This window comes from Lygodium microphyllum, chromosome 11 (assembly GCF_053477565.2).
Source record: "Lygodium microphyllum isolate KBCC chromosome 11, Lygodium_microphyllum_v1.1.10, whole genome shotgun sequence".
Taxonomy (NCBI): Eukaryota; Viridiplantae; Streptophyta; class Polypodiopsida; order Schizaeales; family Lygodiaceae; genus Lygodium; species Lygodium microphyllum.
This window is the reverse complement of record NC_141145.1, coordinates 107,085,753-107,110,395: the sequence shown is the minus strand read 5'-3', so window position 1 is coordinate 107,110,395 and position 24,643 is coordinate 107,085,753. Positions and strand designations below refer to the sequence as shown.

Below are 24,643 nucleotides of genomic sequence, written 5' to 3'. Positions count from 1 at the left end.
AAACAGCCTCAGCAAACCGCTGCAACTTCACAGTTCAATGGGGCTACGCCTTCCACTACTGCCCCATCTACTCCTCCAGTTCCCACAGCGACTGCTGGACATGTGGCACACGGACAACCTCAGCGGCCACCCTTCTCTACTCCTGAAGGATTAGCTGATTGGTCTGCAGGTACCGATCCCGTTACACTTCATGCATCTATCTCACCTTCCTTCCCACCTTCTCAGGTGTTCCCTTGGCAAAGCCCTACTACTGGACGTACGCAATGGTGGCCACCTTCTTAGACTAGCATGTCTCTAGGTCCTTTCGAATAACCTAGGTCAGTCTAGCATTCATTTTTCGCACTCTTAGAGTGGGGCCCATAGGATTTTTGTCTCTACATTTTAAGTCTTCCGCTGCATTTACTCATACACACACACACATTTGCATCTTTGCACTTGTTCCTTCAGTTAGCTTTTCATTTTTGTTTTGTTTTGTTTTTGAAGCATCTCACTACTGACCTCTGTGATTGCAGACTTTGATCTCCTTTGCAGGTTTTGTTTTCAGTGTAGGGCTAACATGCAGGTTTACCCAGTCCTACCTGGGCTGGAGACTTGGGATGCGCGCCGTTCCTTTATGGTTTCATCATCCTTGGAGTTTTGCTCTTCTACCAACATGGAGGCTTCCCCTCCCGAGGCAGATCGTGCAGCATCTCTCTTGATGCTATCATGGCGGTGACTTCTACCTAGCTCTTCCAGCTAGGATGCTTTCTCCTCTTCATTCTTTATGGTTCTCGGCACCACACGAAGACCGACATCAGGCTCATCTTCCTTCTTCGGCATCTACATCCAAGTTGAGAGGGGGTTCCTACCCTTCTTGGTAATCTACAAGCTTCAGCACTTTGTCTTCCACATCGACTTCTCCCCCCTGTTGTACCTTACCCTTTGCATTGCATGATTTCATCATCTTTGTACTAGGGCGCTTGGGCAAGCCAACAATTTTCCCATGAGGGACACTGTCCAAGTGACACCTGCTGCATGAGCATTCTTCAGCATGTAGCATACTTTGCATCTCATTGTGCAGAGCACCACTTGAGCGGATCCTAACTTGTTTCCACCGGCGGCTGTTATTACCACACCACCATCCTTCTTCATCACATGGATACCTCATCACCTACTTTTCCTCGTCCTCGACACCCGAGTGGATGGGTTAGCTTATACTGTTTTGTGATGTGTTGGGTGTACCCTCCCTACAAGTCACTATTCCTCAATCAACCGCATCCTATAAAATTTACCATACTTATTCAAAACAAAAAAAAACAAAAAAAAAACACACACACACAAAAGTTCCATGTAGTTCCATCCGCCTTTGTAGGGCTTGGTAGGCCACTGGGCAGCCGACGTGCACCCTTTGTCCGATGCCCTGTCCTCTCTGGGGTGACTACTTGGATTCCCTTGGTAAGATAACCATCGCCTTTGTAGTCTTAGTAGGCCACTGGGCAGCCGACGTGCACCCTTTGTCCGATGCCTTGGCTGCTTTGGGATGGGACGCCTTGGGGTACATCAACATCACAATGACTGGCCTAACCTTTCGACTCAGTTTTGGGCCTAAGAGGAGGTGTTGAGCTAAAATATACATTACTTGCTGATTAGCCTCTTAAACAGCCCCAAAACACACTAAAAATGCTCTTTTAGAGTGAAACCCTAAAACAGGGAGTGGTTCGAGAGAGTTCATTGGAAACCCTAAAATGGGAGGCGGTTCGAGAAAGTTTAGTGGAAACCCTAATTTTTGGGGCGCCCTTCCACATCTATAAATAGACAGGCTGCCCCCATTCAGCAATCATCCTTGTTTGCAAGTTACACCAGCCCACACACCGTCTGCTGTTGTTGGCGCCCAGTTTCCAGCCTGCAGCTCGCCTCCATCTGCTGTCCAGTCATCATCGACTGCAGCCACATCATCTTCAGCCTGTCCATTGCTGTAGGCGACAGCTCTCAGCTGCTGGCGACTGCTCCAGACTGTCCCAGACTGCTGTTCAGCCTGCTGCCCATCATCTCCAAGGTCAGTCAGCTTGCGTTTTCAACATTGCAGGCCCTGACACTCTCAGGCACTGTTCCAGCTTGTTGTTTACAACAGACTGTGCACGGTTTCCAGCCTCCGACCGATGGTACACTGCTATGTTTACCAGTTTCTAGCCTCCAGACTGCTGCGTTTTGGTGACCAACCTGCTGCCATTCACTATTCAACACTCCTACACTCCGATTGGTGGTCACAGACTTGGGATCGGTCTTCGGTGGACGTCACACTCCGACATTGCTCTGCCCTTGAGCACACTGTACACTCTTACATTCATTTACAGCATTCATTCACTTCAGAGTTGTGTTCTCTCTCTCCCTTCTTCTGTTTGTGTTTGAGTTTTGATTTTTGCGTTTAGGGTTTGAGTTTTGAGTTTTGCGTTTAGGGTTTGAGTTTTGCCCTCTGTGTCTGTGTCCGTGTCTTTGTGTTTCTGTCGTGGTCGTACACTCTGTGTGTCCTCACTGCAAACCCTAGCAATCTTCTTAACATCACCCTCTTTGATCATTTGTATTTCCCAATAGTGAATGACTTTTGCATGTTGGTCAAATGACCTCTTGTACATCTGATTATTCTTTAGCTTCACCAACCTTTACAAAAAAATATCTACACTTTGACAATGAACTACCTCTTGAACTGAACCACCCTGAAGCTCCGAGTAAATAGAGCCAGATCGTCAGCCTTAACCTAGGTCAGTGCAGTTCCATACCCCTCAATCTTACCAAGTTTGAAGTGTCAAATGGAAACAAATATATGAGTATTCAAACACTTAGTAATGCATACGTTTATACAAAGCTAAGAGTAATGCATATGTTTATACACAGCTTAGCTGTGGTACTTGCTCGGTAAAATTATACAAGATTATGGTATGAAAGTATTGGCATACTATGCTCCGATCCTAGCCAGCATGTTACTTGTTTCCTATGCCCTTCAAGAACTCTTTTCAAGCATTGTATCTTACCATCATCCTTTGCAATCATTCAAATGCTTGAGAAATTTCAAATCTGGTAGCACAAAATAATCCATTTTTGTAGAAATCAGTCCTAGAAATTGTATAGGGCTGATTTGACAGTCTATCATACAGTACAAGCTGACAAGCTATGATTCATTAAAGCTAGAGGAAAACCTTCAAATGTGAGATCTGAACAATAAGCTCGAATACAAGTTGCCTAGTCCTCAATCTTACCATTTTGAAATGTTAAAACAACATTGATGGATGTGTAATTATGTAAGCAGATGTTCAAGTACGCACATATAGTTTACCTAAATGTTTAACTGTTCTATACATGACCATTATGATTGTACAAGACTATAATGAAATCGCAAGAGCATCCATCTTATTTCCTAAATCCAGAACACTCAGGGACTCTTATCTATGTATCTTATTGTCATTTTCAATCATACAAATACTTCTGAAATTTCAAATCCAGTTGACCACTGGAAAATGACAAAATTTCAGGTGAAAATTGTACAGTGTTTCCACTGTTCGTTCATATAATGGACTTACAAGCTGTCACATCAAAAGCTCCATGCAGTCGAACCTAGTTCATAAAGTGTCCATTCGATTGCATCTAATTGGAGCTATTGAATGAGGTTAGAAGGTTATAGGGAATGTTATACCATTTGTTTGGCTGTGAAGCAACTTGTAAAAGAATGAACATCTTGAGAATGATATCTGCAATGCAGTAGTTCAAGTTAATGAAGTGGCTTATCCATGGTTGTAAATTATTTAGAGATCATTTTTCATTATCATTGGGGAAAAAGGACCATATCTTGAGTTTCCATATATTTACAAGGAAATGCAGCCAGTAAAACTCTACAACAGGTCAAAAAAAACTGAATGCAGAAATTTACACACTCGACTCATAAAGGTGGAGCTATTGTCTAATGGAAGTGTACAACTCAAGAGAGTGTCATAAAAATGGGAAATAATATGATGCCACTCAAGTTCCATCACGTGTGCACAAAGTGTAAATATTCCAGCGCCCTCAGGACAACAGCTACCTCACCAAAAGCTTTGGTAAAATTCCAGATAGTCGATCTTACAACAATTCTTGCTTTCTTGCTCTGTATCAGGCCCTTGAAAAGCTCTCAAGCCATCTCTATGACGACGTATTGTAGGAACTACACAAGGAATTGTCTATCAAGATATTTGTAGTTGACTGCAGAACAGCTCCCCTAACTCATCACGCAGTATGATTGGAAACAATCACAAAGACTGCTAGCAAAAATGTTCTTTCTCACCAATGGAGAAAAGGAGGAATCGGGATTCGAACAAATTTTCCTCGGTTTTCTCACTGGTTTAACAACTAATATGGGGAAAAATTTAGCTGGTTTTCATCAAAGCAAGTGAAATTTGGATCAGAATATGGAAATTTTAGAACTGCAAACACAGTGAAGGACAATTAGCTCTGAATAATGATCAAGAAGTACAATTAAATTCAAGATTATCAAGTATTTGTGATTACTATGCGATGATGCATTCTGTGAGTCTTTGATCATGAAGGATCTGTTATCTAATAACACAACAGATATTAGCAGCCAGACCAATGGTCTTATAGCTCATTCTTTGCAAGGCTGTGCGATCATTGTAAATCATAAGACCAATGATCAAAAATATGGGCACATCCTCCTTCAAGCGTAGATTAGAAAGCAACCAAACAAGCATGCCAAGTCATTTAATTGCTAGCCAAAGGAAATGATTTATATGTAAAGAAAACTACAAATCATGTATAGTCCATTAAGCTAGGGAAGCACCCCTAGCTAGCTATGTCCATCTTCGTAGTGGATCCTTTCTCAAAAATTCTTTTCCAAGGACAACCAATGTCTTTCATCAGATTGCCTTCAAGCTCCACAGGTGTCAGACAGCAAGAAAAGAACAACCCATGCAAGTGCAAGTTATAAAGTGTCAGACAGCAGAAAAAGAACAACCCATGCAAGTGTTGAGTAATAAAGTCAGTCTGAAATACTGGACACATTTTCCTAGTTCTATCTCCTGACTCCATATACACACTAAAAGTTTCTCGCTTGTTTACTTGCCACCATATGCAAAGCCATTTTGGCAAGGCCTTAATAAGCATACACTAAGGCCCAAAAATTCGCAAATTCTGCATTACTTGTACACAATGCACAAAAGCACTGAGGTCTGCAAAGAATAATGAAGGCACTATTAACTGCTTACCCACCAGCAAATGACATCTGCAGAGATAATAAGACATTATCAGCTCTAACCAAAGGAGTATAGGTTAGGTTATTACCATTTAATGAAACCAAGTGATGAGGAATGGCAGCTCTTTTTCATTTCCAAGGGAGGGTGAGAATTCACACCATCATAAGGCCTGTGTGCAGTCTACACAACATTAGCTGCTGACATTTACATTGAAAAGCACAATGCAAGCACGCTACTAGACACGAGCTAACAGCACCTTATTTGACCTAATGGTTTGCAATCAGCCATTTTTAGCAATTAGCATGAAGCCTGTTAATGACTATATTTGTGAAGTAAGACTCAAAAGATCACCTTGTTATCAGTTTCATACGTGCCCCCAACAAAATCTGCTACAATGGAATCCAACATCTTGCGATGCTGAGTGTACCCATGATTAGCACCATCCAAGATCCGAAGAGTATGATTTGATATCAGATTGTCAAACTCTTTTGCTTCGTTCACACTCACTACCTCATCTTGTGAGCCATGCACTGTCAAAACCCTGCTGCCAATTCTTAGGGTTGTACCACAGAAATCAACTCTAAAGTAATCAATAAGCCATCTACAAAACTCAACAAAGTTATGTATAAATGTAACCCAATGTAATTGCCTGAACCTAGAAGACAAAGCATGAATGCAAGTTTATCAGAAAGCTCTTATCTCAACAGAGGCAATGTCTATTCAAATGTCACATTTTCAGCACAAAAACAACAAAAATTTAAAGTAACTCCAATAATTTGAAGCAGCCAGCACCTAGAGAACCTCATCCTGCTGAAACGGAGCTGTGTAATGATGGCTGGCTGCAAAACTACATTGTATGCAGCAGAAAACAATACGGCCAGTACTAAACAAAGTAGAATGGCAAGGTCTTCAGAGCTGAACTGCCCATGCCAAAGCTGGACAATGTAGATCAAGGCTTGCTAATGTCAAACTACAGCAACAACAGACTAAGATACTGTGGTACCCGCAATCACAACACAAGTTCTGGCAATCATGTCACAATTGACAATGCACACATTAGCTGGATGAAGTGACACTGCTGAAACACACAGGAACAGATGAAGGCAATGAATAAACTGTATAGACAATGAAGAAGCTTGAATATAATGGTGGCCCTATATAAGGTGCAGTGTGCACTGGTGACAAAGGGGCTGAGGATGAAAACTGGAAGAATTCACCCACCCAAAAGGATGACTGACTGAAATGTGGAAGTGAAGTGACCATAATGCATAAACACAAAACGAATCTATAGTTAACAGCCAGAAATGAAATGGTCTGGAAAATGGACAGTAATCAAAATTGAGACCTATATGGGTACAGCTCCTGGAGATGACCAAACTGTAAATTCATAGTACAATGCCTATGGCATAAATATGATCATAAGCTATTGCATAGACCAATATCAACTGAGAGGGAAGCAATGGCGGAATGCGAGGTAGAAGCTACAGAGTGTAAAAGGGTTAAGAGAGAAAAGAATACGAGAGTAATGTGGGTACAAATGAATGGTACCCTTATTCTTTGTTATCTTCACTTATATATGACTATATAGTGTGTAAATATACAAGGGGTGCCCGCCCAGCTATTGGCCATTATCCTTTATCCCAACAACCTCCCATTTAAAGGTCAATGTGCCTTTATAGGAGTATAAAAGGAAAGTGGAGATACTATCCATGCCCATCAACACTCTACAGTGTGCAAAGTACTCAAGAGGTAAACTCTTCATGAGAAGATCTGCAAAGTTATCATCTGTATGGACCTTGACAAGCTCAATGCACTTATCCTCAAGCACCTGATACTTCACTTCAATGTGCTTTGTCTTTGCATAAAACACAGGGTTCTATGCTAACTAAATGGTACTCAAACTATCACACTGCAATGTAGGTACCTCTTCTGCAATGCCCAAGTCTCCCACTAGACGAGTAAGCCAGATAGCTAACCTTAGTGGCTGCTATAATATACTTTGCCTCAATGGTAGATAAAGCTGCGCATGGCTACAATTGAGAGATCCAAGAGACTGCACCACCTGTGAAAGTAAAGATAACACCTGTAGTAGACCTCCTAGAGTCTATACTCTTTGCAAAATCAACATCTACATATCCAAGAACAGATGTTATTAGCTTGTCACTTTTAGTGTTGTCAGTTTGTCATTTCCTGATTGTGACCTCCTATCAGAGACTGCCGGAGTCATGGGAGCTCTCGCATTTAAGTGTGTGTTTCCCGAGTTCTGTGAGCATTTTTCAGCATTCCCCAACCTAGACCACTCTATCAAACATTGTTCTGTCTCCCTAAGTTTTTTGCCATGTCAGCTGTATTATTTTCTGCATTTTTTATGCAGCCGGCTGCATTTAATGCACAGTCGGCCAGCATCAAGTTGGCCAGTTTTAGTCATTTCTTGCTATTTATAGCAGGCTGGCTGGCTAGAAAAGATCACTCCTTTTGCAAGCTGCTCCTCCGATTGCAAGCACACTCCTCCATCTCCGTTATTGCTGCTGCGGTCATCATTTCAAGCCAGATCTAGTGCCCTCACTAAGCCTCGAGCTGCATGCAAGGACTGATCAATCCATCTATTTGTATTCAACATTTATTTCAATCACTGCAGATTTTTTCCTTCCTTCATCTTCATGTTGTCTTCTTTCTTTCTGTTCAAGTTCCTTCTTCCGTTGCACACTCTCACATCATATCATCACCAAACGAGAAATCACAGAGGAGCTCTTCATTGCAAAGACCATCCCAAACTGCCCAGCACACTTCCCCGAATTTGTATTTGCTGCAAACACAGCCTTCCACGGTTAGGCGACTGCTTTCCCCTCCTTCCAAATCACTCCACTGCACAAGTGACTGCCCTCCGAGCTAAGCAACATCATCTGGCAGCAAAACGCAGATTTTTCTACCCCCTTTGCCCCTGGCAATTGTTCTTGATTGTAAGCAACTACTCCTAATAGTAGATGACTGGTTTTGACAGTAGGCGACTGCTCCTAGACACACGTGACACCATCTGGACACAAGTGACACATCTAGGTGCAGGAAACAACTAATTTCTCCTCTTTTTCTGCTATCTACTCATCAAATGCCATTTTTGATGTGGTTGTAGGTTCTTGAGGGTGTCAACACCAATTTTTGGGCTTTACTGACTCAAAAGATGAGATTTCTCATCATTCTTCTACGCGACAACAAGATTATCGGATGTCTAGGTCCCCTGTGCAAACTCCCCATTTGGAGTGCCCCTCTCCTCCTCCCTCCCTCCATGTTTCTCATAAGGCACAATCTACCAGCCTAAAGATGCCTTATATGGCAACTGCTCTACAAGTGCTTGTACTTCCTTCTTTGCCCAAAGAAGACAAGTTGGATGGTTCCAACTATTCTATGCGGTCATGTAAGGTGGAGTGTATTTTCGATACCTTTGACCTTTGGTAGTTTATTTATCTCCTTGTTCCCCGGCCTGTGGAGAACCCTACCCATGGGTCATCAATGGACCGTGCAACCCTTTGGGATCGGCTCAACTCCAAAGCCTGATCCTTCCTCTTTATGAGTTTACAAGATTCTGTCTTGGTTCATGTTCACAAATTGAAGACTGCAACAGAGGTGTGGAAGAAGCTTGCGTCTCTTTATTATCAAAAGATGTTTGCCCACAGCATCTCCTTGGAAAAGAAGCTTCAGATGCTCGGTGTGTTGATGACTCTCCTTCCATGAAGGATCACGTCAACAAACTGGAGGATATGCCCGACGAGCTTGTGTTCCTTGGAAGGATAATATACTCTTCTTTGGGAGGAGCTTTCACCACTTCTTGGAGTATGATGAGTGTCTCAGAGAGGTGGGGACTAGTGGATCCAGCTCCACGAAAGCTTTTATTTTAGATACTGGGGGCAAGAAGAAGGGAAAGCCTCAGGCTAAGAAACAGGAGGATAAGAAGGATGACTCCAAGGATGAGAAGAAGAAGCCCAAGTGCCCACACTGTGGAAAGGGCATTCATCCTGAGGAGAAGTGTTGGTAGAAGTACCTCCATTTGAAGCCTAAGAAGGGATCCAAGGTTTCGTACACTTGTTTGAGGTGGAGGATACGGCTCTTGCTTCTTCTTCTATGGAGAAGCCTTGGCTTGTGGATAGTGGGGCCTCTTTCCACATGACTTATCGACAAGATTAGCTTCAACTTATGCAATCCAGAGGGGAATCCATCACCATTGGTGATAATTTTTTAGTTCCTATGCATAGAGTAGAGACCATTCCTTTGTTGCCCGATCAGCATTCTTCTTCAGTCAAAGTCCTCTATGTACCACATTTGGGCTTTAACCTTCTATCTGTCTATGGTCTTACATAGCCAGGTACCCAAGTCATCTTTACCTAGGATGCAATTACAGAGGAGGATGCTTCTTCATGGACTCCTCTTTGGAAAAATGTTGGAGCATAGGGGTCTTCCCCATTCTCTATGGGGTGAGGCTATGACTACTACAGTTCACATCTGCAATAGGTCACCTACTTTGGCATTGAAGGATATGACTCTCTACTAGACTTTCTTTTGGAAGAAGCCTTCTGTTTCCCACTTTCACATCTTTGGATGAGAGACATATATCCATGTGGACAAGAAGAAAAGATGAAGCAAACTTGATTCCAAGTCAAAGAAGCTTATCTTCGTTGGTTACAACACGACCACGAAGGACTCTATGACCTGACGACACGTAAGATTGAGGTGAGCAAGGATATAATCTTCAACAAGGTTGTGGCCTCTGAGAATCCTATAGATGGTTCTTCTGTAGGTGGTTCTTCATCTACGACCAACCCCCTTCCCCCTAACCATCAACCCCTCTCCTTTCTTCCAAGTTACCTCTTGGCACCCCTTCTTCATCTGTAACTCCTTCCCCTCCTTTCCCCCACCCTCTCCCCTTCCACCCTTGATAGCTCCTTCGTCAACTACTTCATCCATGAGTATTCCTACCCCTTCCCCATCTCCTTAAGTTCCTATGGGGGGATTGAGCTGTCAGAGGAGGAGCCCTCATCAAGAAAGGAGGATCCGCCTTCCCTTAACGAGAAGGGAGTCCCTTCCACAAATAGGTGCTTTACAGGTACCAAAGACTTCTCAAACTCCTTCACACTGGGATGAGCCTATCACCATTTCTCGATGGTATCAGCAACTCATGCAGGATTCAAGGATTACTCACTTCCCTCAGACGCCTCTTGGTCCACATAGATCAACTAGGTTACAGGACCGGGAGAGAGAGTTTACTCAGTGTAAACTATGCTCTTATGTCTCAAATTCTTCAAGATCATGAGCCTACTACAGTTGATGAGGCTCTTGCACAAGACGTTTGGCGTACTGCTATGAAAGTTAAGCTTGATTCTATCGAGCAGAACCAGACTTGGGCGTTGGTTCCTCATATGATGAAGTGAAAGGTGATTGGTGTGAAGTGGGTCTTCAAGACCAAGTATCTTGCAGATGGGACCTTCAATAAGCATAAGGCACAGTTTGTTGCCAAGGAATTTTCTCAAAGGGTAGATTTAGACTACTTTGAGACTTCCACACCGACAGCTCACATGTCCACTATTCAAGCTATCTTGGCTTTAGCTGCCCATCACCGTTGGCCCATTTATCAAATGGACGTGAAGTCGGACTTTTTGAATGGTGACTTGGATGAGGAAATTCATGTCTCACAGTCTCCTAGTTTTCTTCTGCAAGGGAAGGAAGACCTTGTTTACAAGTTGCAAAAGGCCCTTTATGGCCTTAAGCAAGCTCCTAGGGCTTGGTATCAACGGATTGATCGATTCTTCTTGGACAATGGCTTCCATCAATCAGATCATGACTTCAACCTTTATTACACGATTACGAAGGACAAGTGTGTCTTAGTCATCTTGTATGTTAATGACCTCATCATTAAGGGGAGCGACAGACTGGAGATTGATCGTACTCAGGGGCCAAGGGTTCGACATGACGGATCTTAGGATCCTACACTTTTTCCTTGGGTTGGAGATCTATCTAATGGCATAGGGCATTTTTATCTCGTAGAACAAGTGCAACTCTAAGCTTCTTTCGGAGTTTGGTATGGCCAAGTGTCAGCCTATTTCATGCCCCATGCACCCAAAGTCCAAGCTTTTAGTAGCAAGAGAGATCCCCTTAGTGATGCCACCCATTACTAGTGCCTTCTTGGCTCTTTGATTTGCCTAATCCACACTCGGCCGAACATTTCTTTTGTGGTAGCTTTGTTATCTTCTTTCATAAAGACTTCTACTCAAGCTTACTGGCAAGCTAGCTTGCGCATTTTGCACTACCCACAAGGGATTTGATCCTACGAGATCATGTATGGAGAGGGGACCACTCTTTCAGGATGGAGTGACTTTGATTGGGCAGGTGATGTGGACTCACGGAGGTCCATTACTGGCTATGCCTTCTCCCTTGGATCAAGAGCTCTCTCTCTCGGAGCGATAAGAAGTAGTCTATTGTGGCTCTTTCATCTACAAAGGCCGAGTATCCTGCCCCTTGTTCTACAGCTATGGAGGCAATTTGACTCCATCATTTATTGGCGACGATTGGCTTTTAGCAGATAGGACCTACGGAGCTACATGTGGACAACTAAAGTGCCCCTGCTCTAGCAAAGAACCCTGTGTTTCATGCTCACACAAAGCACATCAAGGTTTAGTACCACTATGTTCGAGAGCACATAGTGGATTCCAAGTTAGCAATGGCCTACTGTCCTACTGCAAACAATGCAACGGATCTCTTCATGAAACCTATGCCCATGGCTTCTATGCTTCATCACATGAGATTGTTGGGTCTCCAAACACTCCCAGGATCTAAGAGAGCGTATTAGCAAGTCACTTTTAGTGTTGTCAGTCTATCTCAATCTATCTTCTCTCAATTGTGAGCTCTTGTCAAAGTCTGATGGAGACATGGGAGCTTATTGTAGTATGCATTTCCCAAGTTGTGTGAGCATTTTTTAGCATTCCCCAGCTTGGACCACTCTATCAGACATTGTTTTGTCTCCCTAAATTTTTTGCCATGTTAGCTGTATTATTTTCTGCATTTTTTATAAAGAGAAGCTGGTCGACAGCATCAGGTCAGCCTGTTTTGGTCATTTCCTGTTATTTATAGCAGGCTGGATGGCTAGGGCAGATCACTACTTTTGCAAGTCACTCCGACTACTGGCGCAATCCTCCATCTCCGTTGCTGCTGCTGTCATCATCATTTCAGGCCAGATTTGGTGCCCTCCCTAATGCCTCAGGCTGCATGCAAGGACTGATCAGTCCATATGTTTGTATTCAGCGTTTATTTCAGTCAGTGCAGATTTCTTTCTTCCTTTATCTTCTTGTTGCCTTCTTTCTCTATGTTCGAGTTCCTTCTTCTATAGCACACTCTCACAAATGCCTTTCAAAGCATATGCACATAGATTTAGTGTCATTCAAGTATCTCATCTCTTTACTACCTCCCAATGCTTCTTGCCAAGGTTTGCTATATACCTGCTAACTACTTCCACTACATAGGCAATGTCTAGATATGTAGCAACCATAGCATACATCAAGCTACCAACTAAAGATGCATGAGGAGCCTTGGCCATTTTGACATTCTACTCATCTAACTTGGGGCTGTCCTCTTGGCTAAGTTTCAAATATGGAGGTGATGGGACATTGATAGGCTTCGCCCTCTCTATATTCAAACACCCTAATACCTTTCCAATGTATTCCTTCTGAGACAAATAGAGTACCTTTTTGTCTCAATCTCGCATAATACGTATACCAAGAATGTGACAAGCATTTCCGGAGTCCTTCATGTCGAAGATCTCATGCAACCTTTTCTTTAATGCATCCATATCCATAACTGACTTTCCAGCAATCAACATGTCATCCACATAAAGAATCAAGATCATAAGGCTCGGTCTCACTCCTAGTGTACCCTTGAGACGGCATAAAGGCATCAACGAAGAGTGGTCACCTTGACTACTGGTGAGAATACCTCATCAAAGTCAATCCCCTTCTCTTGCTTCAATCCTTTTGCTACCAGCCTTGCCTTATACTTAGACAATGCATTAGATGAAGATACCTTCAACTTATAGACCCACTTGCATGGCAATGCATGTTTACCATTAGACAAAGGAACTAACTCCCAAGTAACAATCTTTTCTAAAGAATCCATCTCTAACTGCATAGCCCTCTTTCACTTATTTTTTTTCATCCCTAGTCATAGTGTCTACATAACAAGAAGACTCACCACAATCCGTGACCATGACATAGTCTAGAGACAAGGTATATCTATTTCGTGGTCTAGAAACCCCTATAGACCTGCGTGAAACTAGCTCCACTAGAACCTTAGGCTATCCCATCTCTCTATCTTGTAAAACATTAGGCTGTCCACCATCTCATGGCCCTCCCACCTCAACATTTGCTGGGTGTCCAAGCCTTACATCATGTGGAACAAGTCGTACAAATTGCTCATGGGTTGGCTCTCCATCCTCCTGAAATACCACTCTGCGGATCTCAACCGTTTCAGTAGGCTACTTACGCATCACATCCTCACTAAATATAAAGATGACATCATGGCTATGTACCACCTTCTTTGATTCAAATTCCCATAAGCGATAGCCCATTTCACCTGACTCTCCATAGCCAAGAAAACCACATTTCTTAGACTTAAAATCAAGCTTACTTCACTTGTCCTTAGGTATATATATACATGCCTCACAGCCCAAAACACAAGTGATTATAACTAGGTCTCTTGCCAGACCATAACTCCTTTGGTATCTTGCCATCCAATGGCTTGCTAGGAGACCTATTGATCAATGCACTATTGTTTTCACACCTTTAGCCTAAAATCCATTAATAAGACTAGCATTAGAAAGCATACTACAAACCCTTTTGGACAATTTCTGCAAGAGTTGTCAACTCTCTCTTGATACCATGCTCGCACAAAAGTACGTAAAGGCATGTGAGATATGCTCTCCACAATTATCAAATTTTTAAGCACTTAAGCTTTTTGCCTGACTGATTCTCCATAAATGCTAAGAACTTTTGACATGTATCCAATACATCACTCTTTTTGCAAAGACAAGCCCAAACTTTCCTTGTAGCATCATCTATAAAGGTAACAGAGTACAAAGCTCCGCCCAATGAAACCATGGGCATTGACCCACACAAATCACTATGAACCAAATCAAAACATTTTGATCTTCTACTTCCACTACCTCTCTTATGCGAAAATTTAGTTTGCTTTCCAAAGAGACAATGCTCACAGAAGCTAAGATCAGAAAATTTTAGACAATGAAGATAGTCTAAACGGCACAAAGCTTTCATTCCAATGACTAATATATGCCCCAAACGGTGATGCCATAAAAAGATAGGTGGTTGTTCAATGACAGCCATAACATAGACTTTAAGACCAAAAACATGCAAAGAATACAAAGTACCAGACAAGAGATCCATTCCAAATCTTCCACATATAATCACCAAAGATCACTCTATAACCACAATCATCAAGCTGTCCCGCAATGATCAAACTATTTATCAAGTCTGAAATACGCCGTACATTGCACAAGATGAAAGAAGAAACATTTGACAATAACAAGTGTATATTCCCAATGCCAACAATGCTGCATGCATAGTTGTTTCCAAGATGGACACATCCTCTTTTTCCAATATCATAAGTAGAGAACCACTCTCTATGTAGAGTAACATGAAATGATACTCCGAAATCCATAAGTCAATACTAAGACATGCCATTATCCATGGCAACTAAAAATGCATCACCAAAAGAGGATACAAACAAGACATCACCATCATCGCTGCCACATGCATTAATCTCCTCAATCTTTACCTTGTTTTTCTCTTTGCCATCGTCTTCATTTGCCTTCTTGCCTTTTTGCTTGTTTTTCCACTTGTAGTAATCGTTTTTTATATATCCCTTTTTGTTACAGAAGTAGCATTCTACATATCATTTTTGCTACACGACTTGCTTCTTGATTTACCTCTCTTATAAGAGTTCGCCCTAGCATTTGGCCTTTCTCTCATCATGAGCGCACTGGAGCTCTTTGAGCCTGCATTATTCTTTTTGTTCACCTCCTCAGCAGGCAAACAGCTCTCCACATTAGCACTTGTAAGCCCACCTATGGGTGTGGGGTTACTAATGGCACTCTTGAAAGTATCCCAACTCTTAAAGTAAGATAACTAACAAGAACATGGCCTTCATTGAATCATGAAAGACAATCTTCTGAGATATCAATTGGCTAAAAATGGTATTGAATTAATTGAGGTGATAAGACATCAAAGCCCCTCGAGTGTCAATATAATAGTAGAGCATGCCAGCTCATTTAATTCCTCCCATACATCTGCATCCATATCTTTAGGCTCAATTCCACTACATTTGATCGGCTTTACATTCTTCTTCTAAACCAATATAGTGTAATTTTTGTTATTTCCAATGTGAAAAAGTCATACCACCAAGCTTTTCAATATTGAACAATGCATTCTCTAAACTCAATGAAGAAGCTATAATGACAAAAGTATGTCTACACATAGAAAACAACAATGAATACCCAACTGCAAGCTTAAAATAGACCAATGAATTGCAAACAGAGTGTCTCACAAAGCCATGCAACGGCTATCCCGATATCAAACCAATGTAACACTAATGCAAAAATGATATTTTGGCACTTCAAAAGGCATATGAATTTTGGACATGTATTCCAGCTATCTTTTTAGCATATAACAGCAACTTGAAACCAAGTACATACAAGCTGTCATCACAAATTGATTTTAGCCCATATAATATTTGCAAAAACCAGCATGTAAATCCTCCAAGACAACAAATACATGAAAGTCTATATACAATCCCAAAGCCATGAGTAGTCCAAGAGCCTCGGTGTGCGAGCAAGCTGCTATCCAAATCGGGACTATTCTGTTTTGTGTAAAACAAAGAACTAAAACCTATATAGAATCAACTCTGTGATTACTTAGATCTATAGCTCTTGCTACACTCTTCGTTTTTTGCTATAGAATACCTCAATCCAATATCGTATGCAAAAGTTATTGTCAAAATATAAAAGTATTGTTAAGCTGCCATAACTATCCACAACTTCTGCAACATTCTTTGTATCTACTCAAAATGGATAGAATGGCTCCAAACTGAATCCTTGAAATGTATTTTTACTTTGATCTCCACTATACACACATTTGAGAGAAAGAAAATGAAAGAAAATGCTGATTTCTCTTATCTTGAAAAACTTCAATGTTGCTCAATCTCATTGAGCATCCAAAATCTCTTTCTAAGCATCCAAAGCCAAGCTATTTTGCATCGTTTCTAGCCACTAATAGCTACTCAAATCAATGTCAAAATAGGCTATTGCAATCCAAATCAAAGCCATGTGGGTACACAATGAATGGTACTTTCGTGAGGACATGTATTTTTGAAACCTCACTTAACATGTGGATTAATTTTTAATCATATGGTTAAGTAAACGTTACACATATGAGGTGTAACTAGGGTTATAGTAAATTTACGAGTCCGAGACCCAAGGAAATCACGGGATGTCAAAGGCAAAAGTTGCTATAAGTTATGCCGCACAAGTACTTGGTGGTATCTGGTGCCAGTTGTTGGCCTAGGTCATTCATTTGGCCATAAGTGTCACTTGGTAACACTAGAGAAGTGGCGTTTAATGTTACCTAACGCCAATCTGATGGTCAAAGATGGCGCAAAGACACTCGGGAATGGAAGTTGTCTAGCCAATTTAATTATTGGCCACTCAGATTATTTTTCAAGACACCGAAATAATTATTAGATCAATTTTTTATATTTGAAGACTAAAAATTAATATTTAATTATGGATAATGCCAAAAAAACCATTTGGAAAGGCTACCACTTGTCAAAAATGCCCATGCAAGAAAACATCTTCAGAGGCTGAAAAGAGGCATTTTCATTAGTTTTTCGAGAAGTAATTCTGAATTTTCTCTCTCCTCAACATTCTCTCTTATCTCCCAATCTTTCTATAGCCTTGCTCCGACGATTACAACATTGAGATCACCAGAGGTTGAGAAATTTCAGATTTCTCTGCTGTAAACCCTAATTTGTAGCAAAAATCAGAGTTTAGCAGCAGCCTCGGGATGCGTGCCAAAAATTGGAAGCTCCAAGACTTAGATTCAACAGGGCTCAAGCTGTTTTAACCTATTCAAGTGGAGGAACCAACATATCATTGAATTTGGGGCATTTTCCATCTCCATAAAAGCGGTGAAGGCCGATTGATTGCCCAAATCAAGAGGCAAATCAAATGAAAGACTTGCTGGTCATTTTGAACAGCAAGGGGAGTTGGAATACCGAAAGGGATTGGGAAGATCCCATTGTACATCAACTTCTTCTTCAATTAAGTTAAATAAATACCAAAAGGAACGTCAGTTTTGGGACCAACAGGGTATCCAATGTCCAAGATTATATGGTAAAGTGTACTTTTCAGTTTTGTGGATTTGCTAATTGTTATAAATAGTGCTTAATCAGGTTATTTACCACCCTATCCGAGGAGAAAGGCTAGTTACAAGTACCCTTCTTCTTTGTTATCTTCACTTATATATGACTACAATGTGCACATATACAAGGGTTGCCCACCCTGCTTTTGACCATTGGCCTTTACCCCAGCAATCAACTACCTTTCTCCTTGACCTCACAAATGACCTTTCCATTAATAGAGACATTGTGGTCATGGTTGGACAAGGTGATCAACTAACTCTTCATAATTTTTCAAATATGAGATATGCATTAGCTCTTTTTACATTGCCAATGGGACATAATTTGGCCAGTTTCACAACATCATGTGACCGCACAAAGCTAGTTCACTCCAACTTATCATCAAAAGCTCTTTTAGTGATCAATGCATTGCTCAAGGAACATTTTATCTAACTAGCCAGGATTTCATGATGAAGATAGAGACCCTCCACAAAGCTTGGCACTAGGATCCCTTGGCTTCATGCCTTTTAAAATGGGGCATCCTTGGATAGATATCAAAACAAAGCCTGAGTCTTGTATGTTCAGTGGGCAATGCAGATGTTTCAATTCTATATGGGCTTGAAAAGGGCTTGGCTTCTCACAAAAACAAGGTTTCAGAATTTAACAAGTGTGCAATGAGATTTAAAGAACGCTATGGAATGGCCAATGGGTAAGCTGTCAACCTTGTGAAGCATTCTAAAATTGTAAGATTCCTGCCTTCTTAAAATGGTGATTCTTGCCGTGAAAGTCAATACCAACAGAGGCTTTTGGAGTTTTTAATTCAGCTGATACGTGATCAAATCAAGCAATTTCTATTCACTTGAAACTTTTGGAGATGAATGTATTATCCATATGTATGTTACAGGATAAAAAATATTCCAATCAGTAGATAGAAGAATTTTATCTCAATAAATGAATGCACCTGCAATGCTCTGGTATTGATAGAACTGCTGATTTCATGTCTGTCTTTAGTCGATCTTCCAAGCTTTCCTTGGTCACACGGTATAGAACATTTCCTATGCAAGAAAAAAGATGAGTGCCCACATTGCAGAAATTATTGGCACTTACGAAATAGTTGGACTTCAAAAATACTTGCATCATACTACATTTGTTTATCATTCACATACCATGTTTATCTTTCACCTCCAAAAACCCCTGATTCTCAATCATTTCCATATAACTTTCACCCAAACGTTCTTTTACACCTCTCTCAAGATCAAATCTGCCACTTAGATTCAACACAATGTCTACATCCTTGTATTTAGATGCATACAATAGCACCACATTGCCACCTGTACATAAACGAAAGGAGATGCTAATTCACTAGACTATCTGAAGAAGGGAAGTTTAGTAGTCTCGAGAACTTTTTATAAGAAAATACAACAAAGGTACTGAATTGCCATACAAGCAAGAGGGCATTCATACCTTTGCTGTGCCCAACAATAGCCTTCACTTTGCGGCCTTGTCCTCTTAAGTAAAGCAATACTGATCTCAAATCTTCCACTTCCTTCCAGTAATTTCCATAGTGGAAGTTTCCCTCACTCTCACTTTCAAGATATATATCATGTCAGCTTAGAGTACACAGTTTCACAATGAACTGTTCCTTCACTCTATCTTTGGCAATACTTCAAGCAATTACAACAAAACATAAATCATTGAAATCACATACCCATTCCCTGAGAAATCAAATCTGAATGTGCTCAATCCAGCCTCCATGAATGTAACCACCAAATTATTCAATGTACTACTTTCCTAACCAGCAAAAAGTTGATGCATGAGCTTCCCTCTCTGTCTCACTTTTCCTTTGTCCCTACCTTTCCTCCCATCTACATAGACAAGATTTATTCAGCAGATCTAAGCACAACTGAAACATAATTATGGAAAACAAGGAGCCTGACAGAGAAAGAGCAATGAAAACAAACATGAAAACAGAAATGGCAAAATATTATGTAAGTATAGGGTGAGAAAGGCATAATGGACACCAGAACATTGGAGCCACAAAAACATGGAGTTTTGGGGAGTTTCAAACGAAAGGAATACCACAAGCTGCATTTTCAGCGTTCAAGGGCAAATGGCAGGGCTGTGCATCAACACAAGGCTTAAGTGCATGGAAACGCATGGAAAGGAGATATATTTGCTTCTTCTTTTTTGGCAGAAATAGCTGTCAAAGAAGGATAAATGCTGCATCTTCAGCCTTTTGCAGCAGATTTGAGTTTTTGATCACCTCCAACGGTTAAAGCATATTTACAAGTGAAGGAAGCCCTAGCAAGCTGCCTTTTGAAAGTCAAAAGGGGTCTATCAAAGACAAATTCAATGAAGTATGGAAACTGAGATAAGACTTTGGAAGAGAGTTGAGTGTGATGTTGACCATCAAAGCGTCTACTTGCCGCACATGTGGTGAAACAAGTCATTGGAAGAATGATCATCTGGACAAGGATAAGAAGAACACCAAGTAGGAGGAGAAGAAAACTACAAAGGACTCAAGAGTGGTGGTTGCTCCTTCATTAGTGGACCTACACCAGATTCAACCGATGCAGCCTTGATGATCCCACAATCTCAAGTGGATTATAGATAAAGGCACTTCCCATGACATGACCCCTTCTCCACATGGTATTGCCCATATGCGTCCAATACATGGGTATATTTTGACTAGTGATAGCTCTTTGATTCTTATACGAGGCAAAGGTGATATGCAGTTGATTTTGAATGGGCAAGGTGGTACTCATACTTTGGAGGTTCTCTATGTCCCAAACTCAAGGTATCATCTGCTTTTAGTGAGCAAGGTTTGTGGGCTTGGCCTCACGGTTGAGTTTGATGCAGATTCCTTCACAGTTCTCAATCGCAAGTCTAGAGAGGTCCATTTTTTATTGCTAAATGGCCATTCAAATGTAGGGACTCAACTCAAGACATCCCAATCACGATTCATTCAATCTACCATGCTACACCCATTTGGTGCTTTTTTTCTTTCACATACGCACTCTCTCTCTCTCTCTCTCTCTCTCTCTCTCTCTCTCTCTCTTTCGTTTATTAATTAATATATTTATTTTATAGTTACCATAGACAGTTTTTCCAGTTAGACCTGCAATTGATACAAATGAGGATTAAAGGGCACCTTTGAGGATCGAAATCCGTGGCACAAAACAATAACGTCGTGTGAACCAGTGTCATCGAAAACGCCCACCAGCTTCTCTCCAGAAGGGTTAGCAATGCAGACCTTGTACTGCGGGCTTGCCGCTTTGTCTGATGAATTGCATGCCAAGCAAAAAAAAAAAAAACAGGTACACAGATGAGACCGGGTGAAGAAAGCTGTCCACTTCCTCTTCTTTTCGTTTTTTTCCGACTTTCTCTGGCTTTTTTCAGAAACTGGGGTAATGGCCAACCATCATTAGGGACGTCCAGGTTTGCAGCTGCGGCCATGGCTCCGTTGACACGCACAGGCGAGGTTCGGAAGGAAGGGAATCGTCGAGAGAAGCTGAGCTGTTGCTGTAACGGAGGCAGCGTAGTGATCGGTCGTCGCTGCGCGCCTTGCGAGGTCCAGGAGCGCGATGGCGATGAAACCTTAGCGAGACTGATCATCGTCTCGCGACAATCCTAGTCATCATTGTCCCTACGATTAGCATGCCAAAATAGCAAAGCATGCCCCTACGTAAGCCAACGTCATTAAAATAAATATTGATATTGATTAAGAGCTAGACGAGCCAAGGTTATCAAAGTTATAATCTTGATTGAGAGTTAAATATGCTAATAGAGGAAGCACACACTCGATAGAGGAAGAATATGATAAGATTGTTTAGATCGGGTCTACTGGAAGTCAGAAGTCGCAATATATAAGCCATCAGCCATCTAGTGTTAGTATTAGCTTATATAAGTGTTAGTATCGAGCGTATGTTTGGATATGCATACTGTTTGGTTGCTTGTCCTTGTATCTATTTAGATATATACTTTGTACTCTTGCAATGTTCAAGTTTACTCTCATGTGTCTTGTGCTCTCAATTTCCTAAGTATTATTCTTTATGTTTTGTTCCCTCTCGTGTTTTCTACAATAACATAATGAATAATGTGATCTATTTTAGTTCAATCTGCACTTTGTGTCAAGTTGGGGAAAAAAAGTTGGTACTTTTGAATCTCTGTTACAAAAGGCAATTGTGGCATGGCTAGCAAAGCATGAAACATGGAATACATATGTGAAGGTTCAAATAGCATTCCTAAATAGATTTTGCCATGACAAAAAAGATGCATTAGAGGTGGGAAGTTTGCAGAGTCTCAAGCAAAGAGATTAGGATTTGGAGACCTATAGTGCAAGGTTTCACATATTGTTGCAACGGATCAATTCTCAAGCCAAACCAAAAGGGAAAGTGCTTAATTTTCGTTTTATGTGTAGGGTCTTTTCTATAATGCTCGAGTCCTCTAGGGCTACATTGGACATGGAGTCATCATCATTGGAATATATAATCAAATTAGCTATAAAATAGTGTATAAAGAACACTCAAGCAAGGATAGCCCTTGGTTCATATGCAAGTTGGTAGAACTTTTGGTTGCATGGAGTTTCTAGAAGATTCCAAAACATTCTAGAACATTCAAGAAAGTACTAGATGATTCTAAGAAACTTTTAGATAAGTCTTTGGAAAGTTCTAGAGAATAGGCTTGCATTAATGCATACATCGAAATTGCTTATGTCATCACTTATGTTAATGATGCTTATGTCATCATCTAGAAGCTTCCTCTTAACCTCCTCAATTCTAGTATAAATAAGGGACTTGGGCCTTGTCTTGTATCAACTCTTGTGTTGTAATCAAGCCATGCTCTTGGGTGGATCCATTACCCCTCGTTTAGTTTGCATACAATAATTTCTCCCATGCCTCCACTTAATTCACATCATTCTTTGCTAATTATGATCAACACCCAAGGATAGACAATCATGTAAGATTATAGGAGAATAATCCAATTGCTACAATCTTAACTCAACACCTCTTTGATATTCATAAAGAATTGTAAGAATAGATCAAACAAGCTCAAGAGAAATATAAGAGAAATGCATACAAGCTTTGTATGCAACACCCATCATACAAAATTGGAAATCAAGTTTGACTTCTTCAACATGATCTACATTCTTCTCACTCCTCTTAGAAATTGGATTATCAACAACTTGGGCCCTTTAGTATTCTTGGCCAAATAAATCCAATCATCTATCATCTCCAACTTCCCCTATCCATGAAAATCCATCATGTATTCCATGTCTTAGTCTTGGTTAAGGGTAAGGGCCAAGAATCCTCAAATGGTGCTTGCAAAATCTCCCACCACGTGCCAATCTCAAAGAATGTGCCCTGAACCAAGCATCACATAGCCAATTCTCTAGGGTAAGGAGTTGTTTAGGAACATGAACAACTACTATCACCAACAAGCAAAATCATGAAACTTTAGTTGCAGTGGTACCACTTGTTTCCTATGCACGACAAGACTAGGTCCATTCAAAATAAGATACATAAGCCCTAGTCATGGCCTCATCCATACATTAAAACCTACTTCTTCTCTATGCAAGAAGGGAAAATGGAGACATAAGTTATTGGAGAACAATTACACAATGCGCAAAAAGCATAGCAATGATATTTTGTTAGCATGGTCAAGATAGTGGAGCTTCTCAACCCAACAATGAATTTAATAAGCTACATGATTAGACTAGCCTAAATAGGAAGAGAATCAGTACCAACTAGCCACATGATTTGAAGAAAAGCCTACCTATGATGCCTAACCTGAGTCCAATGCTAATTTTGAAAGATATACTAATAGATCAACAAAACCTAAATGTAGTTCAATAGGCGTGTCAATGGAGATTCCAAGTATGCAAGTTCATGTCAAGGATATCCTAGTGATGGAAGTAATCATCGACTATACTCAATTAATATACCTCTTTGAAAACAATGTAGTTTTGGTATTTAAGAACCATATGCTATGGATTCTTCAAACTACTGTTCATCTACCTCCACTGCAAGGGATTGGGAGCATAAGGACAAACGCTACCAATGCCTTTTTTTGGCATTGCTATATGTGTCGTTGTATGCTACATAGCAACGCATTAGTATGGAGGAAAAAAAGTGCAAAAACTAGTCTATGGCATTTTCCATTGAGCAACTTGAGAGAAAGAGAAACAGAGAAATAAAGAAAACGAGGTCATGAGAGAGAGAGAGAGAGAGAGAGAGAGAGAGAGAGAGAGAGAGAGAGAGAGAGAGAGAGAGAGAGAGAGAGAGAGAGAGAGAGAGAGAGAGAGAGAGAGAGAGAGAGTGTGTGTGTGTGTGTGTGTGTGTGTGTGTGTGTGTGTGTGTGTGTGTGTGTGTGTGTGTGTGTGTGTGTGTAAGTGAGTGAGACATATGGAGAGATGGAGGCTGAAGGAGGAAGACCATGAAGGATAAGAAGAAGAATGTGAGGAGGAATACCACAAAAAGGAGAAGAAGAAGAAGACTGTGAAGGAGACATGCTTCTTCAACCATTGAGGTAAGCTCTTTCTTTTCTTCTTTCTTCATTTTCTTAATGCATTGTGTTTAAGAGGGAGAGGTAAGCTGATTCTTTTCTTCTTTACTTATTTTTCTTTGTGTAGTGTGCTTATGAGAGAGAGGGAGAGAAAGAGTGAGGGGAAAGGAGATGGAGAGAGAGGGGGGGAGTTGGAAGTAATCAAAGAGAGGAAGAGAGAGGGGAGGAGAGGGAGATGGAAGGGGAGAGGGTGAGAGAAAATTATTTTTTGTTAATAAAAAGAGGGAGAGGGGAAGAGAATGAAAGGCAGAGGGGAGAGAAAGAGATAGAGGGAGATATAAAAATAAGAGGGAAAGAGAGGGAGGGCATAGAGGTTTAGAAAAATAAATTAAAAATATTAGAAAAAAGAAAGAGGGAGAGTAGAGATAAAGAGGGAAAAGAGAGTACAAATAAAAGATAGGAAAAGAGAGAGAGAGAGA

The 24,643-nt window shown here is 41.0% G+C and overlaps 1 protein-coding gene across 6 annotated transcripts; it reads right to left on the bottom strand.

The window, feature by feature from the left end:
- Positions 1 to 3,341: 3,341 nt before the first annotated feature.
- Positions 3,342 to 21,339, bottom strand: LOC148029200 (putative uncharacterized protein YDL057W). 6 transcript variants are annotated; one of them, XM_087687953.1, is made up of 9 exons: positions 21,080 to 21,339; positions 20,812 to 20,939; positions 19,369 to 19,451; positions 19,125 to 19,246; positions 18,827 to 18,991; positions 18,622 to 18,715; positions 5,568 to 5,769; positions 5,305 to 5,385; positions 3,342 to 3,722 (listed from the first exon to the last, which is right to left on the bottom strand). In XM_087687953.1, exons 1-8 carry the CDS (start codon positions 21,273 to 21,275, stop codon positions 5,377 to 5,379), a joined length of 999 nt encoding a protein of 332 aa, XP_087544079.1. In that variant the 5' UTR covers positions 21,276 to 21,339; the 3' UTR covers positions 3,342 to 3,722; positions 5,305 to 5,376. The 6 variants fall into 6 exon arrangements, with proteins under 6 accessions (XP_087544079.1, XP_087544083.1, XP_087544080.1 ...); XM_087687957.1 differs by having other exon boundaries at positions 3,345 to 3,722; positions 5,568 to 5,757; positions 21,080 to 21,336; XM_087687954.1 differs by lacking the exon at positions 3,342 to 3,722 and adding an exon at positions 3,745 to 4,430.
- Positions 21,340 to 24,643: the final 3,304 nt, after the last annotated feature.